This window comes from Nyctereutes procyonoides, unplaced genomic scaffold (genome assembly GCF_905146905.1).
Source record: "Nyctereutes procyonoides isolate TBG_1078 unplaced genomic scaffold, NYPRO_anot_genome, whole genome shotgun sequence".
Classification (NCBI taxonomy): Eukaryota; Metazoa; Chordata; class Mammalia; order Carnivora; family Canidae; genus Nyctereutes; species Nyctereutes procyonoides.
The window spans coordinates 16127388-16144453 of record NW_026575032.1 but is presented as its reverse complement, the minus strand read 5'-3'; the positions used below and the strand labels follow the sequence as shown (position 1 = coordinate 16144453).

General features: G+C 36.5%; 1 protein-coding gene across 15 annotated transcripts in view; it reads left to right on the top strand.

The window, feature by feature from the left end:
* ELF2 (E74 like ETS transcription factor 2) overlaps positions 1-15858 on the top strand; it is a 97062-nt gene extending 81204 nt beyond the window's left edge. For 6 of the 15 annotated variants that reach the window (XM_055316994.1, XM_055316995.1, XM_055317005.1 and 3 more), the window contains 7 exons: positions 3740-3853; positions 5356-5529; positions 8104-8142; positions 8511-8597; positions 11882-12074; positions 12911-13255; positions 13643-15858. In XM_055316994.1, the coding sequence (XP_055172969.1) occupies positions 3740-3853; positions 5356-5529; positions 8104-8142; positions 8511-8597; positions 11882-12074; positions 12911-13255; positions 13643-14270 (1580 nt within the window). In that variant the 3' untranslated portion in view covers positions 14271-15858. The remainder of the gene's footprint in view (positions 1-3739; positions 3854-5355; positions 5530-8103; positions 8143-8510; positions 8598-11881; positions 12075-12910; positions 13256-13642) is intronic. The other 9 variants (XM_055316996.1, XM_055316991.1, XM_055317001.1 and 6 more) reach the window with 3 other exon arrangements.
* Positions 15859-17066: the final 1208 nt, after the last annotated feature.

The following is a 17066-nucleotide window of genomic DNA, read 5'->3' as shown; positions in this document are numbered from 1 at the left end:
GAAAATAATTTTAGTTCCTTTTTCCTTTTAAACTTTTAAATTGTGACTATATTGATTAGAAAGTCAGAGAAACCAGAAAAGATGGAGTGTCCCAGAGTTCCACCTTTCCCACCTTTCCCTCCTCTCCCCCCCTTTTTATTACATTCATTTGTATTCTCCACTCACCTATTATGCCTTGGGGCATTAGAAGATAAGCTATGGTAAGTCAGGTGCCTGCTTCTGCCTGCTTGAGGGATGACCTTGTATTATTAGTTTATGGTCTTTTGCTTGTAGGGACATACTACTATCATTCAGGGAAGGGTTTTCTAATTTTTTCCCACTGCTCTCAAATTAAATTGCTATTAACTTTTATTTTTGACTTTAAGAACTTTGTTATGAGCTAGATCCATTGCCAGTATTCTCTTCTGCAAAGCTGAGAGGTATGTCTCTTGTCAGACTCAATTACCAAGTTTGGTATTTTGTAACAGCTGTTGAGTGAGTCTGGAATAGTCTACCATACAAACACCAGTTGATTAGAAAGCTGGAAATGGAACAAGAAGAGTTTTACCAATAGTAAAGGAGGACATGAGCAAATTTGATTTTTGGCACTATGATCAAAGTTAAAATTCTTTTGAAATTTATTTGATACGTTTATTTCTTCAAGAGGAATTGACCAGCAACACCCAAGTACTACTCTTCAAGTAGAAAATGATACCTGTCAGATTACTTTTAGCTTCATTGTTTCTATTTTTAAAAGGAATTGCTCCCCCCCCCCCATTAATTTCATACACAGGTCTAAAAAGATACCAGTGAATCAAGTTTTAAGTAAGAGATAAGGATTTTTCAGCCCTTGCCTATAGTGTGCTTATTTGCTTCCTTGGATTGTACGACACTGTTAAATTCATGTTTATCCTTAAGAATTGTGCATAATTCTAGTTTAAATTGTATTTTAATTACTGAGTTAAACGAAATGAATTGAAAAATTTTCAAAAATTATCAAAAACTATTGACATATCAACAAAAATTTTTTTAAAGTGCTTTCTTTTTCAAATGGTGAAGTATTCTTGGAAACTGGTAGGTACACTATTGTAAATTGATCTAAGTATGAGCTGTTAGGTATTTATTCGCATGTGCTCAGAGTTACTTGATAAAAATGACAAAAAAGTAGAATTAGAAAGCATCAAAAAAAAATCAGTGCTCTACTTAACAAGCTGTTAGCTTACAGAGTAAATTATTTTATACCTTTCGTTAGTTTTGAACTGTTTTATTTCCATTTGTGTTTTTGATACTACTGTTTATGTTTCTGAACTATTAGTACAAGCCTCACAAGGCCAGAGATCCGTTCACATTTACCTTTCACATTTATAACACAGGGTCTGGCATATGTGGTAAATGCTCAACACCCAAATGTTGACTGTACATAGAGTACTAGATCTGATTGATAATATTCACAGAGAACGTATGCATTTTTGATATTCTCACCCTAATTTTAAAATATGAATTAATAAACTGCATTCTTAAGTTTGTATGTGTTCTGTTTTACTCTGTAAATGTGAAATATTTCTGGGAAATAGTATGTTGAATTTAGGGGGAAGGGGAATTTGAGGTCAGAGATAGGAGCAAGAAAATACACTTTTTAAGAAATGATTTCCAAGGACATGACTAACGTGAAATCATGGTTTTATGAATGGGCCTCAAACTACATAAAAACCTGGGGCACCATTACTTGTAATTGTTAGTTAGGCATGCCTCATTTTGCTTATAACTGAAAACATTAAAAACTTGGGTAAAATTCTGTTGCTGTATTATCAAGTCTTTGAAGCACTTATTTTATTTAATATGGCAAGGTTTTTAGGGTGTGTCTTAATACAATTACATAAGGAATTGGTTTACCCGGGATAGTTTATTAATAGCACCTAAAACAACACCTAAATTGCAACACAAGCAGACTTTAAAGAGAATGAAGTTCCTAGAATAAAACCCTGAGAATTTGCTTTCCAGGGTTCTTTAGTATATGTGAGTATTGTGGGAAGCACTGAAAAAAATTCTTGAGAATGGCAATATATCTTATACTTACTAAGTTTCTTAAAGTTGAGCTAGAAGGACTGATTGAATCCTTTGCTTCAGTGAAGCCGCAGATAAGAGTAAGCAGGGTCACCTAAAGATAGATTTACTTAGAGGTTTGGCTGCCTCTCTGGAACTGTTTAGCTTTGAGCAGATTTCCATAAATGGAAAGAGCAACTGGAGAGACCCAGTACCTTGGTTGAGAGTGTGGATGATGTGCAACAGGTGGTAAAACAGTCGCTGGATTTTTTTTTTCTTTCTTTTTTTTTTCTTTTCTTTTAATAAATGCTCTCCAAATGACTGCTATTTAAGGCTTTAGATTAGCGCTTAGTGAATTTTGTCATTAAGTAAATTTTCTTTTTCAATTTAAAGTTTGCTGGAAGCAGTTTCTAAAAATTCGTATCGTTATTGTATAGAACTTGTGAATTTGTGATACAGTTTATAAGATATGTACAAATACTTCCTTTTAGTCTTTTTAGAGGACATCTTGAGAAAAATCTATCAAATTAAAAACTTACATATTCATGTTTCAGAACCAAGTAGAATATCCAATATTTTTAAGGTAATATAATTTATATAAGTTTGTGTTTGAATGGCCAGTTTCCCTGGGTTGTTCTTAACCTTAATATATAAAAGAAATCCTTGCGTGCCTGTTGTATTAAAAATCTACATTGGGAATTGTAGCAGATAATAAAGATGAAGTAAGATAGCCCCCACAACCTCAAGAAACTTAGAATCTTAACAGAAATGATAAGAAATTACCACCATTTATTGAATTCTTATCCATCTGCCAGGCATTGTACATGTTTTTTTATGAGTATTAATTACCTCACTTAATTCTCACAACTGTATGAGGTTAAGTGATACTCCTCCGTTTTGGGAAAGAGGAAACTGAGCCTTACAAGAAATTAAATTGCTGGTCTAGGGTAACCTGTAAGTAGCAGAGTCTAGGACCCAACCTTGGACTTGAAAAGCCAAACGATCGCTGTATACTTGACTTTTTCACTAGTTATTCAAGCAGCACAGCATAGGGTAAGTGCTAAAAGGGAGTTACAGAAGGTGGCAGGATTGGAAAAGGCTTCAAGGAAAACAGACGTAGACACTTTAAAAGCAAATTTATTGGGTAAAACCAGAAAAAAATTGAAGTCTTGAAGAAGAAGAGACAAAGTTATTGGGAATTGAGTTCCTGGGTATCTGGTGCTGTGCTGGTGCACTCACCTCGGATGGTCTGTAAGAATCCGAGTAATTCGTTTAACTTAGGAAATGCATGTTTCTGACGGATTCTGCAAGTTCCTGCCCCTGATTTCAGTGGCTGTATGTATATCACGATACATCATTGACCTCCTGGGATTGTTCATCGCCAGCCATCCTCCCACCACCTCCAAGTTAGTTTTGCTCTAAAATTGATACAGGGTTCAGATTTCAAGGGTCTTTCTTTGTTTTCCTTTCGATAAGATTTCAGAAGTTTCTCAGTAATCATTGCTTGATAATCAACATCCATTTTGCAAAGTACAGATACTAGTGATTTCGTTTTTAAAATTATTTCTGTAAATAATTTATATGGACTGATATGTGTCAGTGACTTAATTTAGAGTTATCCACACAAGAATTGATTTGTTTTTCATAGAGTAATACGTTTTAATTTAGTCATGTATTCAGTGCATTTTTAATTGAGTAGAACTTCTTTTCCCCCCAGTGGAAGCATCAGTTCATAGCAGTAATGCACACTGTACAGATAAGACAATTGAAGCTGCTGAAGCCCTGCTTCATATGGAATCTCCTACCTGCTTGAGGGATTCAAGAAGTCCTGGTATGTGACTTGTTCTTTTTTATATTAAACACGTCACGTCACTTCGCGTATCTACAATGGGTTTTTTTCTTAAATACGCGGGGATTATCGTTGTTCTCAAGGTTTATTATGCATGAATACCTGTAGCAGCAATAAATGATCTTTGTCAAAGTTCCCAAGTCTCACATACTTGAAATACTTATTTTTTTTTTTATAATAAATGATACAGAAAATGCCCACCGTAGACAGATAAATGTTTGTTAAATTGCTATTTTTTTATGCCGTTATGTCTTATTTCCTTAACTCTGGGTAAATTTATAATTTTGTACTAATTATTTAACCTTTGTAGTCAGTCCTTAAGGGAGTGGCAGGTGGGGGTGGGGGAGTTGTGTCCCGTGACTACTTTCTATCTTGTATTCAGTGGTAAATAGGCAGTAGCTCCAGGGAACCTTCCTTGGTGGAGAGAGGAGATAGCTTTCACCATTTCCTCATACTCTCTCTCAGGCTGAGAGTTTCCTTCTCTTTTGGTCTCTTTTTCCTTAAGAGTGCCTTTGAGAGCCATTTTGTCCTCTAATTTTAATGCCCGAGTGTTAATTTGACTTAATTCAATAATATTGGCCCTTCTTATTAGAGGGATTTATAATAACTACCAAGAGCGACTGTACTTTTCAATTAGAATAGGAATGCCATGTATTATTCAGTGATGTGAGAAGAAAATCAGGGCATATCGGTCAGTGTATTAATCCAGTTTTAGCACATGTGCTGCTGAAGCGAGCGCAGTCAATGTATTAGTCCACGGTAGTAGTATTAACTGTCTCTTAATTGAAATAGTAATGACATATCATGACTATTCAGGCACTTTGGAAGGAAGCTGGAGCAACACTGTTGTATCTAACAGAACACCAAATGGCAGTCTCTATGTACTGTTTTAGTGACCTTAAGACATCAGGCAGGACTGTTACATTTGATAAAATTTTAGATATTGAAAGATGATATTCCTTGGGCTTTGATGAGCAGGTTTTTCTTTTCTTCATATTTTGAAATGATCTTGTAAGTGCTTTCTTTTCACTGGAGACACATAAGAATGTTTTTAATTTTATACCATGTGCATGTTTTACCTAGTTAGAGAATAATGGTGGGCAGTAGTGGGAAGGAAAGTGACTGTTAAAGAACTCACTATTGTTCCATTATTTTATTTCCAAATGTTTTCCCAATTGTCAGAATAACTCAAAAGTCTTCTACAGTAAGCTTGAAAGTATGTAAAAATGTGAAGAAAGGGGGTGATTCCTCATGACCCCTACCTTACCTATGGGATTAACATTTTCCTTCAAGGTGATTTTCTTTGCATTTATTTCCTAACATACTTTAAACTGTATTCCATATTCAGCAAAGTAACTTCAGGCTCTTACCCTACTTTGATGAATTGTTAAATGAACCTCACCTCTATTAAATATTGAATTGTCCACATGAGAAAAAGTACTAATGGGGGTGGGAAATTTTAATATTTCAACTTTTTTTTATAGTGGAAGTGTTTGTCCCTCCTTGTGTATCAACTCCAGAATTTATCCATGCTGCTATGAGGCCAGATGTCATTACAGAAACCGTAGTGGAGGTGTCAACTGAAGAATCTGAACCAATGGATACCTCTCCTATTCCTACATCACCAGATAGCCATGAACCAATGAAAAAGAAAAAAGGTAGAGTATATTTACAGATTTCCAGAAAAGTGGGTGAAATATCTTTCCCCCCATCAGGGGACTTAGGAAATATATGCTGTAGATTTATGATTGATGTTATCTTTACCTAGGTATTCTCAGAGTATCAATCAATCGAGATTTTATTTTTGTGTTGATGTTCTTACTGTTTAAAGGAGTTGATATTTGAGCTCTGAAGAAAGTTGCCTGCAAATAGAATTCTAACGAATTTTGGACAAGCAGAAGGAAGATCAGAGATTCACTGCTTGTCTGCTTTCTGATCCTTTTAGGGTACTTGGTTATTTTATTTTATTTTTTTTTACTTGGTTATTTTTAAAAAACATTTTATTTTTTAACTTTTTCTATTTTTCATCTTATCTTCCCACTCTTTTTGTGGGCTTTACAATAAAAAGCCCAATGCTGTTTTCTCCCCTGTACCTTCCGTCTTAATTAAAACACCCAAGGTTGCCAACAAGGACTTTTAAGTGGAATAAACTCATCAGTGGGTAAAGAGCATTTCATTTCCACTTACTATTTGACTCCTGCTGAAACTTCTCCTCACTCGATCCTGATGGGTGAGGCCGAAGGCCCCTCACACCTCCAACAGCACTAGGAGATGGGCAGCAAGTGGGTCCTTTTCCTGTCTGAATCGGAAGTAAAACTTGAAAGAAATAAAATTCTGCATAAATGAGTACTCATCTAATTCCACTTTCTTTATCTTTTTTTTTCACATGTTAGAAATCAAAGGCAAAAGTAAAAAAACTTGTGTTAGAAATAATGGTAATTTCTTTCATTTGTTAGAGGTATTTCAAATTGTTGTGGTGTTGGTGGGTCTATGCTCGTTATTGTGAGGGACAGAGTGAAGAATAAGGTTTGAGTGTCTTCCCTCCTGTATTTTGTGAGATTACATGTATTTTGTGAGAGGTATGACCGAGAGAATTTTTAAGGAAGGATTACTTGCTGCTGTAAATGTTTAAAAAAAAAAAAGGCAAACATATTAATAGTCCTGTTTACCCACTTCCTCACTATCGCCTTTGGCTGGTTGTATTTGATAGGAGCTATTAAAAAATATTTAGAAAATTTTTAGATTTATTTTTTTAGGGGTTGGGGGTGGACACAGAGAGAGAATCTCAAGCAGGCTCCATGCCCGAGGCAGGGCTTGGTCTCACGACTTTGAAATCAGGACCCTGGCCGAAATCCAGAGTTGGACACTTAGCTGAATGACCCATCCATGTGCCCCAGGAAATTTTTAGATTTAAAAGAAGATGAAAAAGACCATAAAAAGCTGGGAACCAAGACCTCTAGATAAATTGATCTGCCTATGTGGTCTGATATAAACCAGGAAATGATTTGCCAATTTAAAATTAATTTTTTTATTTGAAAATAGATGATCTTAATGATCATTTAGAAATTATTTATAATGTATATTATAACTATACATATATTATGTATTTATTTGTGCTTAAGTTCATTTGGGACGTGCAAAGTTAGGTTACTTTTTAAACTTTTTATTTAAACTCAATTTTAGAGTGTGTTGTGACTCTGTGAGACAGTGTTCTAAAGTTAATTTGACTGTAGAACCTTGTTTCTTACTCATGAATAAACTAGATCTTAAGAAGTATGATTTAGGAAATACTGCTTTATATGAAAATAAATTAGGCCTTTTAGGGCTAACGTTTTGATGAAGGAAGTTGAAGGTTTTTTTTTTTTTTTTTGTTCTTTTTTTGTTTTTTGTTTTGCTTGAGTCTTATCACTGATTGATTTATACTCTGTAAATTGAGAAATTAATTTCTGTTCTAATAAAGGAGACCAGAGAAACTTTCCATTTTTATTTTTGCCAAAGCACACTTCTTACTGATTAGTTACCATAATGAAATCCGAGAATAGCTATGTATTTTGAAATAAATTAAAACACTTTGATTTTTAGGTATTTATTTAGCTCTAAATACACTCTGCTAATGAAGAGCAGAGTGACATCAGAAATCCTAGATGTATGACAGTCACCAAATTAGCAATAATATACTCAATCTGCAAATTGTAATAAACTCGACTATTCCCAGCCTTTCTGGAGGCTTCCCCTGGTCAGCCAGCATTCTTTTACCAGTGCTGAGGATTGAAAACAAGGCATTTCAGCCTTATGCCTTCTTTGGTATAATTATTAGCTTTTGCTTTTCCTTTCATTGTGGATGCTAGTCTGTCTGAGAGAACCTTACGGTAGAAGTGAAGAGAAGCAAAAGGAAGGGCACACTTGGGACGCCTGCATGGCTTGGTGGTTGAGCATCTGCCTTGGGCTCAGGGCGTGATCCCGGCCGGGGTCCTGGGATTGAGTCCCACACATCGGGCTCCCCGCGAGGAGCCTGCTTCTCTGCCTCTCTCTGTGGGTCTCTCGTGAATAAGTGAAGTTTTATAAAAGGGCACACTTACTAAATATGGGAGATAGTTAATTTTTTTATCCGTATAATGTACCTGCATATCAAGGTGGGGAAATTTGAACACTTATGCTTAAATTCTGGTGAATTGATTGGCTCAGAGCAGTTGAGTGTTTAAAATAATATTTTTTACTTTTCCCCGTTTGAGCTCAAAGGGCCTCGCAGATTATCAGATCCTCTGCAATAGGTAGGTAAAGCTTTTTCTAACAATCCTGTAGAACAGAAAAGAAAAAAAGTTTTGTTCTAGAATTTGTTTCCTTTGCTATACATTATTGGAAGAGGTTTAGCAAATTGAGGCTCTGACCGAGTAAATAATAGGTTGGTAGCACCTGACTTGCCATATACACTGAAATTACTGCCAACTAACTGCTGTAATCTAAAATTACAGAAGTGCTTTTAATGCTCCTTTTAAATGCAACTTTTTGTATACACACTGAGTATATTAATCCACAAATTAGTGTCCAATTTCATGAGTAATGTGTTATCAGAGTCTGCTAATCATGCTTCTATTATTTTTCCTGTTTTCAATGTGTGGTTTCAATCTTATTTTTTCAGTTGGCCGTAAACCAAAGACCCAGCAATCACCAATTTCCAATGGGTCTCCTGAGTTAGGTATAAAGAAGAAACCCAGAGAAGGAAAAGGTAATTTGGGGAGGGCTGTTTTGGAGGTTGAGATGATTTTTTTTTTTCAGTTGACATTTTTTGCATTTGTAAGAAAGTGTGTGAAGACCATTATTTCCAATACATCTACAGGTGAAGTACTGTCTTTGGTAGTAGTAGTATCCTTAATCAGAGATATATATGAGCATTGCCTCGGGGAGCTTTTTCCCAGTTCCTACCCCACTGAGATTCTATAGCCATAGATATACACTGCAGGGGAATAAAAGGTAGTAGGCATTTGTGTTTGGAAAAGGCCATCTAACATGCAGTCTGGGGATGGCCGGGTGGCCCAGTGGTTGAGCGTCTGTCTGCCTTTGGCTCTGGTCATGATCCCTGAGCCCTGGGATCAAGTCCCACATCGGGTTCCCAAAGGGGAGCCTGTTTCTCCCTCTGCGTCTCTTGTGAATAAACAAAATCTTTAAAAAATAAATAAATAAATAAATAAATAAATAAATAAATAAATAAATAAATAAATAAAATGCAGACTGATGCACAGCCTTCTTAAGAGCCATTGTTCTTAAGGGAGGTACGTGTGTATAACAGCATTCCTCTTCACATAGAGCCACTTGGAATTGAAGGGGGGGTAGGTTTATAACTAAGTTATTTCTAATACCTAATTTTTTCAATGATAGAAGTAATGCAAGAATTCTCAAGGCAAGTTGAATTCAATCTCCTAGTCAACCAATTTCAGTCATACCGGGAATCAGAAAAAAAACCTTACCATATTTTGGCTTTAGAATTTATTTTCATTGAAATCAAATTAATGACAAGCCTCCCACATTCTGCACTCTTAATTTGTTAGATGATTTAAGGTAGTGTTTTAATCGTGGTTTTAGGTATGTTCTGATAATCAGAATTTATCATTTCTGTGAATGTTTTTAGACTAATATTTAATAGATAGATTTTGGATTAATATATTCAGGTTTATTCTATCCTCAACAGATGGTCTTATATCTACTCTTAAATAATTAAATCAAAAATTAAATCTCTAGGGGAGAAAAAAAAAGTTCTATTAAGTCTATTGAGAAATTTAGAACAAAAAAAATACAGTTACATTTAACTGTTACTTATTCAGGAACTAATAAAATTCAACATAGGATAAATTTAGGATATTTTTCTGTCTTTGGTCATTTTACATTTCTAACATCTTAGGTTTTGTCTTTTATGTTGAAAACTTTAAAACTTACATAATAGTATTAAATATTAGATAAACTGTAAGTCTGTAGTTATTTTACTGTGTTTTAAATAATTTCCATCATCATTGGTCTCTTGTACCCAAAGACCTTATGCCTAACACTGGAGAAACACGTTGTGATCACCTGTTTTTGCCAAAGTTTCAGTCTTGTATCATCAAACTTGAGGTAACATGTTGAATTGCGAAGATTAAAAATTAAAAATCTAATAGGGGGCATCTGGCTGGTTCAGTCAGTAGAACATGCGACTCTTGATCATGAGGGTTGTAAGTTCAAGCCCCATGTTGAGTATAGGAGTACTTAAAAATCTTAAGGAAAAAAGATCCAGTGTTTCTTCTGTAAAATATCAATCTAAATGCTGATAATGTCTGTCATAGGCTTAATGAGCTACCTTATCTGATAAATGCGGCTTCCCTTTCTGAATTGTTCTCCTTAAAATGAGATAGAGAACTTTGAGTTTTAACTTCAGGGTGGGAACTGGGGTGGAGTGAGTATCCAAAGAGAACCTGAGGAGTGTTGTTGAGGGTTTTTTTTTTTTTTTTTGTCTGTTTTTTTAAGATTTCATTTATTTGAGAGAGTGCAAGAGAGCACAAGCAGCAGGAGGGGGGGTGGTGGGGGGAGGTGGGCAGGGGGTGCTGGGAGAGGGAGAAGCAGGCTCCCTGCTGATGAGACAAGCTCCATCCCAGGACTCTGGGATCACCACCTGAACGTAAAGGCAGATGCTTAACCAACTGAGCCACCACCCAGGCACCCCGGGGCCAAGTTTTACATGCTTTTCTGTATCCTCTACTACACTTAAGCATATAGTGTATGATGAATGAGTATGTTATTCCGCAGAAATACCTCATTTTCAGATTTGGATAGTCATGTGATCAAATGTTATAGTTAGCGTTTGATGAATGCTCGACTAGTTAAAGGAGTTGCTGTGTTACTTTAATGCTGAAGCACAAACGTATTTACTCAACTGTTCACATATATATGATGAAATCCTAGTATATATTGCTGGTCTGCATCGTGACCAGTAGAAAGAGATTAGCAATAACAAAAAAAAAGAACCTGCCAGTTTTTAAGAGGTGGGAGGTCTCCTTGAAAATCAAATCCAAATTAACTAGTAGTCCAGAGGGTAATGGAAAGCTTTTTAAAGAGTCATGGGTAATTTGTACTAATTTATACGCTAGGCACTTCAGAGTTCCTGCATAATGGTGAATCAAAGAAAAATATGTTTTGGGGTGCCTGGTTATCTCATTGGGTGGGGCATGTGACTCTTGATCTTGGGGTTCCAGCCCCATGTTGGGTGTGGAGATTACTTAAAACCTGAAAGAAAATTAAAATGGGTTTCTTTTAAAGACACTAGGACTGATGTCTACAAGTTTTGCAGATTTCACTGTGTATTGCTTGCCTTTTCCGCAAATAAATGCTTTTTGATGAATTTTGATCATGGAATTGGGGCTTATATAGCAAACATACTGGTGCAAATTTTATTCATGGTTTAGATCTATGTAAATTAATAAATTAGAAAATTCTGTTTAATTCAGGTTCACTTTGTGTTACGCATTATGCCTTTGCCTTGCCTTTACTGAACTCAATTTAGTATAAGGTGATGCATAATAGTACAAAATCCAGGACCTCTATTATATTAGTATCATAACTATTAGTGACTAACAAATATATTTAGGATTATGTTACAGTGGAATATAGTGTATATGAAACTTACTAGGCAACACACTTTGATTACTGTATAAATGATTGCTCATATAATCAAATACTTAATGACAGACTGCTAGGATAGTTGTTCTACCATTAGGTAGTGAATTTTTGTCCAGTGTAGTTAAATACTTGCTTTTTGTTGTTGTTGTTGAGAGAGGACAAGTGGAGGTGGGGTGGGGGGTGGGGGGAGAGTCTTAAGCAGGATGCACACCCAGTGCAGAGCCTGACATGGGACTCAGTCCTCTGAGATCATGATCTGCAGAAAACAAGAGTTGGATGCTTAACTGAGCTACCCAAGTGTCCCTGATTATTTGCTTTTAATTATATTAATGAATTTTTAACCAATGTCTTTTCATTTCTTCAAAGGAAACACAACCTATCTGTGGGAGTTTCTTTTAGATCTACTCCAGGATAAAAATACTTGTCCTCGGTATATTAAGTGGACCCAGAGAGAAAAAGGCATATTCAAGCTTGTGGATTCAAAGGCTGTCTCTAAACTTTGGGGAAAGCATAAGAACAAGCCAGATATGAACTATGAAACTATGGGACGAGCTCTGAGGTAGGAATACAAGGAAATGAATTTTTAAACAAAACCTACTTGCCTCTGTATTATCTATTAATTGTTTAATAGAAAAGCTCTAAAAACCTAACCTTTTTCTAACTTTGAATTTTGGGGGATATTCTAGAGGAGTTCTTGGACTTGGAGGTAGATGGAGATAAAGATTTTGGTCTAGATGTCTGAAATCTCAGCCATCATTGGAAAAATGTGTCTTAACACTTAGGACTGTTCCTTAATCAGGAAGTTGGGAGGCCTTTAAGAAAATTAAACCCAGATGAAATAATAGTTTCCAATACAGCTTTTCAGTTCTTGTGGATTTATCTTAATAGGAAAATTTCTTTGAAGTTTTGTCAGTTTTTGAGAAACCCACAAAACTGCAGTGTAGATGGCTTCTAATTAGGGATGTTTGTAAATGGACACATAGTTTATAGGACAGTATTCACATGTCCCACAGATTTACCTGTTTAAGCACAGCTTAATTTTTCTATATAATGTCAGATTATTCTTATAACCCGTGTAAATCAGAGTTGAATTTTTGCTGATGCTGTAAGATACAATATTCAGTATTTAGTTTGAATTATTTCCTTTAAGAATGAGAACTTTTAGCTACTTTATAGACCTAAAGTTTTAAAGGACCTTTGGTACCAGGTTCCACCTGCATTCCTAGTCAGATTCTTAGCCTTTTAAACAACCCAGCCAATAAGAGCTCCTTCTCATCTCTAACAGGAATAAGCGAATGTTTCTACATGGTGGGTTTTTTTTTTGGGCGGTGTGTGTGTGTGTGTGTGTGTGTGTGTACAATACACTTGACTCATTTAGTACTGTCTCCATTACAGGTATTATTACCAAAGGGGTATTCTTGCAAAGGTCGAAGGACAGAGGCTTGTCTATCAGTTCAAGGATATGCCCAAAAACATAGTGGTCATAGATGATGACAAAAGTGAAACTTGTAATGAAGATTTAGCAGCAGCTACTGATGAAAAGTCATTAGAACGAGTATCACTGTCTGCAGAGAGTCTCCTGAAAGCAGCTTCTGTTCGTGGTGGCAAAAACTCATCTCTAAACTGCTCCAGAGCAGAGAAAGGTGTAGCTAGAGTTGTGAATATCACTTCCCCTGGTCATGATACTCCATCCAGGTGTCCTACTACCACCGCATCTGTGTCAGCAACAACAGCTCCAAGGTCAGTGAAGGAAACTACTTGTGTTTATTTCTTAGCAAGTTCTTTAGCAAAAAACGATTACGTTCCTTTTTTACCGTTAGCAGCCTAAGAATCTACTGTCAAGACTTTGAAAAGTGCTTGATGTTAAAAAAAAGTGCTTGATCTTTTAAATGTATTTTGTTTTGTTAAAGTAGAGGTCTCAACTAACTTGAATTGGTTTTTTATGGTTTTACAGATGGAACTTAATGTGGGCAGCATTTTAAAAATATATTTCATGATGTTTCATATTCTAAATGGTCATATACCTGTAAAATTTGGGAACATTCCTTCTGTACATTAGATTTGCATCATCTTTTTGCTCAAAAAACCTATTGTTTAACATTAAATCAACTCTTTTGAATCTACCAGGACAGTTCGTGTGGCAATGCAAGTACCTGTTGTAATGACATCGTTGGGTCAGAAAATCTCGACTGTGGCAGTTCAGTCAGTTAATGCAGGTGCACCATTGATAACCAGCACTAGTCCCACAACAGCAACCTCTCCAAAGGTAGTTATTCAGACAATCCCTACTGTGATGCCAGCCTCTTCTGAAAATGGAGACAAAATCACCATGCAGCCTGCCAAAATTATCACCATCCCAGCTACACAACTTGCACAGTGTCAACTGCAGACAAAGTCAAATCTGACTGGGTCAGGAAGCATTAACATTGTCGGAACCCCGCTGGCTGTGAGAGCACTTACCCCTGTTTCAATAGCCCACGGTACACCTGTAATGAGACTATCAGTGCCTACCCAACAGGCATCTGGCCAGACTCCCCCGCGAGTTATCAGTGCGGTCATAAAAGGGCCAGAGGTAAAATCAGAAGCGGTGGCAAAAAAGCAAGAACATGACGTGAAAACTTTGCAGCTGGTACAAGAAGAAAAACCGGCAGATGGAAATAAGACAGTGACCCACGTAGTGGTTGTCAGTGCGCCTTCAGCTATTGCCCTTCCTGTAACTATGAAAACGGAAGGACTGGTGACATGTGAGAAATGAAAGAGCAGCTCTGCTGTGGGCTTTAGACTGTTAGTGGGAGTACTAACAAATGTTCCCAAGGGAGGTCATCAAGAAAAGTCAAAAGACTTTAAAACATTTTTAATGCATATAAGAAAACAATCAGACTTACTGGAAATAAATTACCTATCCCATGTTTCAGTGGGAAATGAACGTACATACGGAGATGCTGACAGAAAACTGCCTCTTACAGTAGGAAACAACTGAATCCTGTCGACGAGGAGGAGGAGGAGGATTGAAAGGGACCAAGCAACTCACTACAATAGCAAGTTACACTAAGACTTGGAACACTAACATTCTGTAAGAGGTTCTATAGTTTTCAGCGGGGAGGGGTTGGGATGGGTGATCTCGTTGTTACATATAGCAATTTTTGATGCATTTTATATGCATACCAGCAATTATTACTGTGTTCACACAGAACTCACTTAACTGGTGCTATGTGAAGACTGCTAATATAGGTATTTTAGAATGTGAATTGAAAATGGATCCAAAAGCTTTTCAGAAAGAGGATAGCAAAAAAGATCTAGTGCGATTTTTTTTTATATCATATAGCTTAAGCTGATTTAAAACAAAGGCCTTAGACTAATTTTCAGTTTTCTTTATTGAAATAAGCTAATGGCTTGTTTGTGTAAAGCTTTTTTATTAAAAGAAAAAAATTTAAAAATCTTGTACCTAGCACAGTATTGTTATAGAATTTACATGTAACATTTTATATGGTAGTTTTAAGTCTGTCAGTTTCTTAATTGTGGACAAATTAACAGTTGGCTCTGGCCTTTTGCTGTAACCTGCCTGTGTCACTCACTTAGCCCTGGCATCTGTGCAGACATATCAGTTTCAGTTCTTCTGTCACTTGGACGTTCAGGCTCAGCATGAATTTTTGTCAGGTAGCTCTAATACCTGGTGTTTTCGTTTTTTGTTTTCCTTCCTTTTTTTTTTTTTTTTAGTTGAAGTTTAAGAGGGAAAGTACCAGTGTTCAGATTTGAACTATAATAGTTTGTATATTCAACATTTGAAGTATATTCTATTTTGTTGTACTCTTGTTTCAAAGTGTATTCAAGTAGGTTTTCTGAAATATAGAAACGAAATTTATGTTGTGTTTTGGTCTCTGGTATTTATAACAATACTCAAAAGTAGTATAGAGACACCGTTTTAGTTAAGAAGTCTTATTTCTCCTTCCCTACTGTGTGAAGAAATTTTCCTTCTGTTTTGTTCCATTACATCAATATCTGGCAAATATCTGCATGTTGCCACTTATTTTCTATCATGAACTATAATGTTCTATTTACCATAATGAGTTTATTATTTTAATGTTGGCCACACTTAAAGAATTTGTATTTCAAATCAGACCAGTTACTTCTCGACCAGACCTTTGGAGGGTTAAGAAGATCAAGTAATACCCTAGCCCTTTTACAAACTTAGCAGATGGAGGTACCGGAGGGATTACATGAACTTCCTAATTTCACACCAAATTAGGGCCTGTGACTCTACATCTTAATGCTCTTTCTACTACAAAGAAAAGTCGTCTATTTTTACATCTTTTAGAAATTAAATAAACTGATACTTAATGTTTTGTGGCCTTCAGTTGTGCATTTGATCAGATACCAATACTTAGGTCGACAGAGATTTTTTTTATGACAGCACCCTCTGTACTTGTCTTTTCCATAAACATACCTGATGGTACTTTTCAATAAAAGCTCAAAGAAAAACTCCATTCTTATCCCATTTGGGAATTAAGCTCAAATTCTACCTACTTTCAAAACATTTCCTAAATATTTATTTCAGTTTTCTCTGGCGCTTAATTGTATCGTCTTCTCTAGTCCTCCTGTCTCCCATATTTTTAGAGGGCAAAGAGTAAATAGCTTATACCCTACCTACACCTCTCCCCAAATGCTGAGCATACTGAACGCTCAGTGTCCTGGTTTTGGTAACACATCTGCTAAGAATCTAAGTCTATTGCCGTGGAGGACAGCTAACGGGACTCAGTACTGTGTGAATAACGCCCACCCGCAATGTATTTCTAGTCGGTTCTAACTGGGGTAGGTCAGAACTACCTAGGTTATCTCCACCTCTCTTCCTAGACATTTTTCTGTCTCTTTAAGTACACCTGAGGTCTACATTTGGAAAAACAGATGTAAACAGTACGTACTGATCAGAGTGTTTCTGCGGATTATCAGTGGTAAGGCTTTTTGTCTTAACCCATCCAAGCTGTAAACCGCTGTAGCTTACATTTGCTTTTTTGACCAGTATCTTAGAGAACTAAAAACAATGGCTTGATGCCACTATGTATTCCAGCCTCGCTTAGGGCCTTTGAACCATCACCAGCAGTCTGTTTGTTTATTCCCTAGGTCTTCTTCCAGCAACAGCTCCGGCCTTACCGCCGGCCTTACCCAAATGACCAGTATACCTTTTGAAGAGAAGGTTGGAGGTCACGAGCTGTGAACTCCCTCCACTTCTGGACCCTTTGCCCTAAGAGCATCTACTCACTCTGGCATCCATCCTTACCCACCTGTTTCAGGAAGGAGGCAGGCGTGTCTTCCTCCTGTACTCAGCCTTTCCTCTCCTTTCACACCTTCTTGGTCTCCTTGTTCCGACAAGTTTTATAGCTATTACTCTCTCTTCAGGTAGCTGAATCCTGGCTCAGAGAAACAGTTCTCATTAAAGCCCAACAATCCAGTAGTAAAATCAAACAGACACTTCCTTTTTTTATGTGATGTTGTGTTTCAGCCTACTTCTTAAAAATCCTTTGGTTTTCCACGACATCCTCCTCCTGGTTTACTT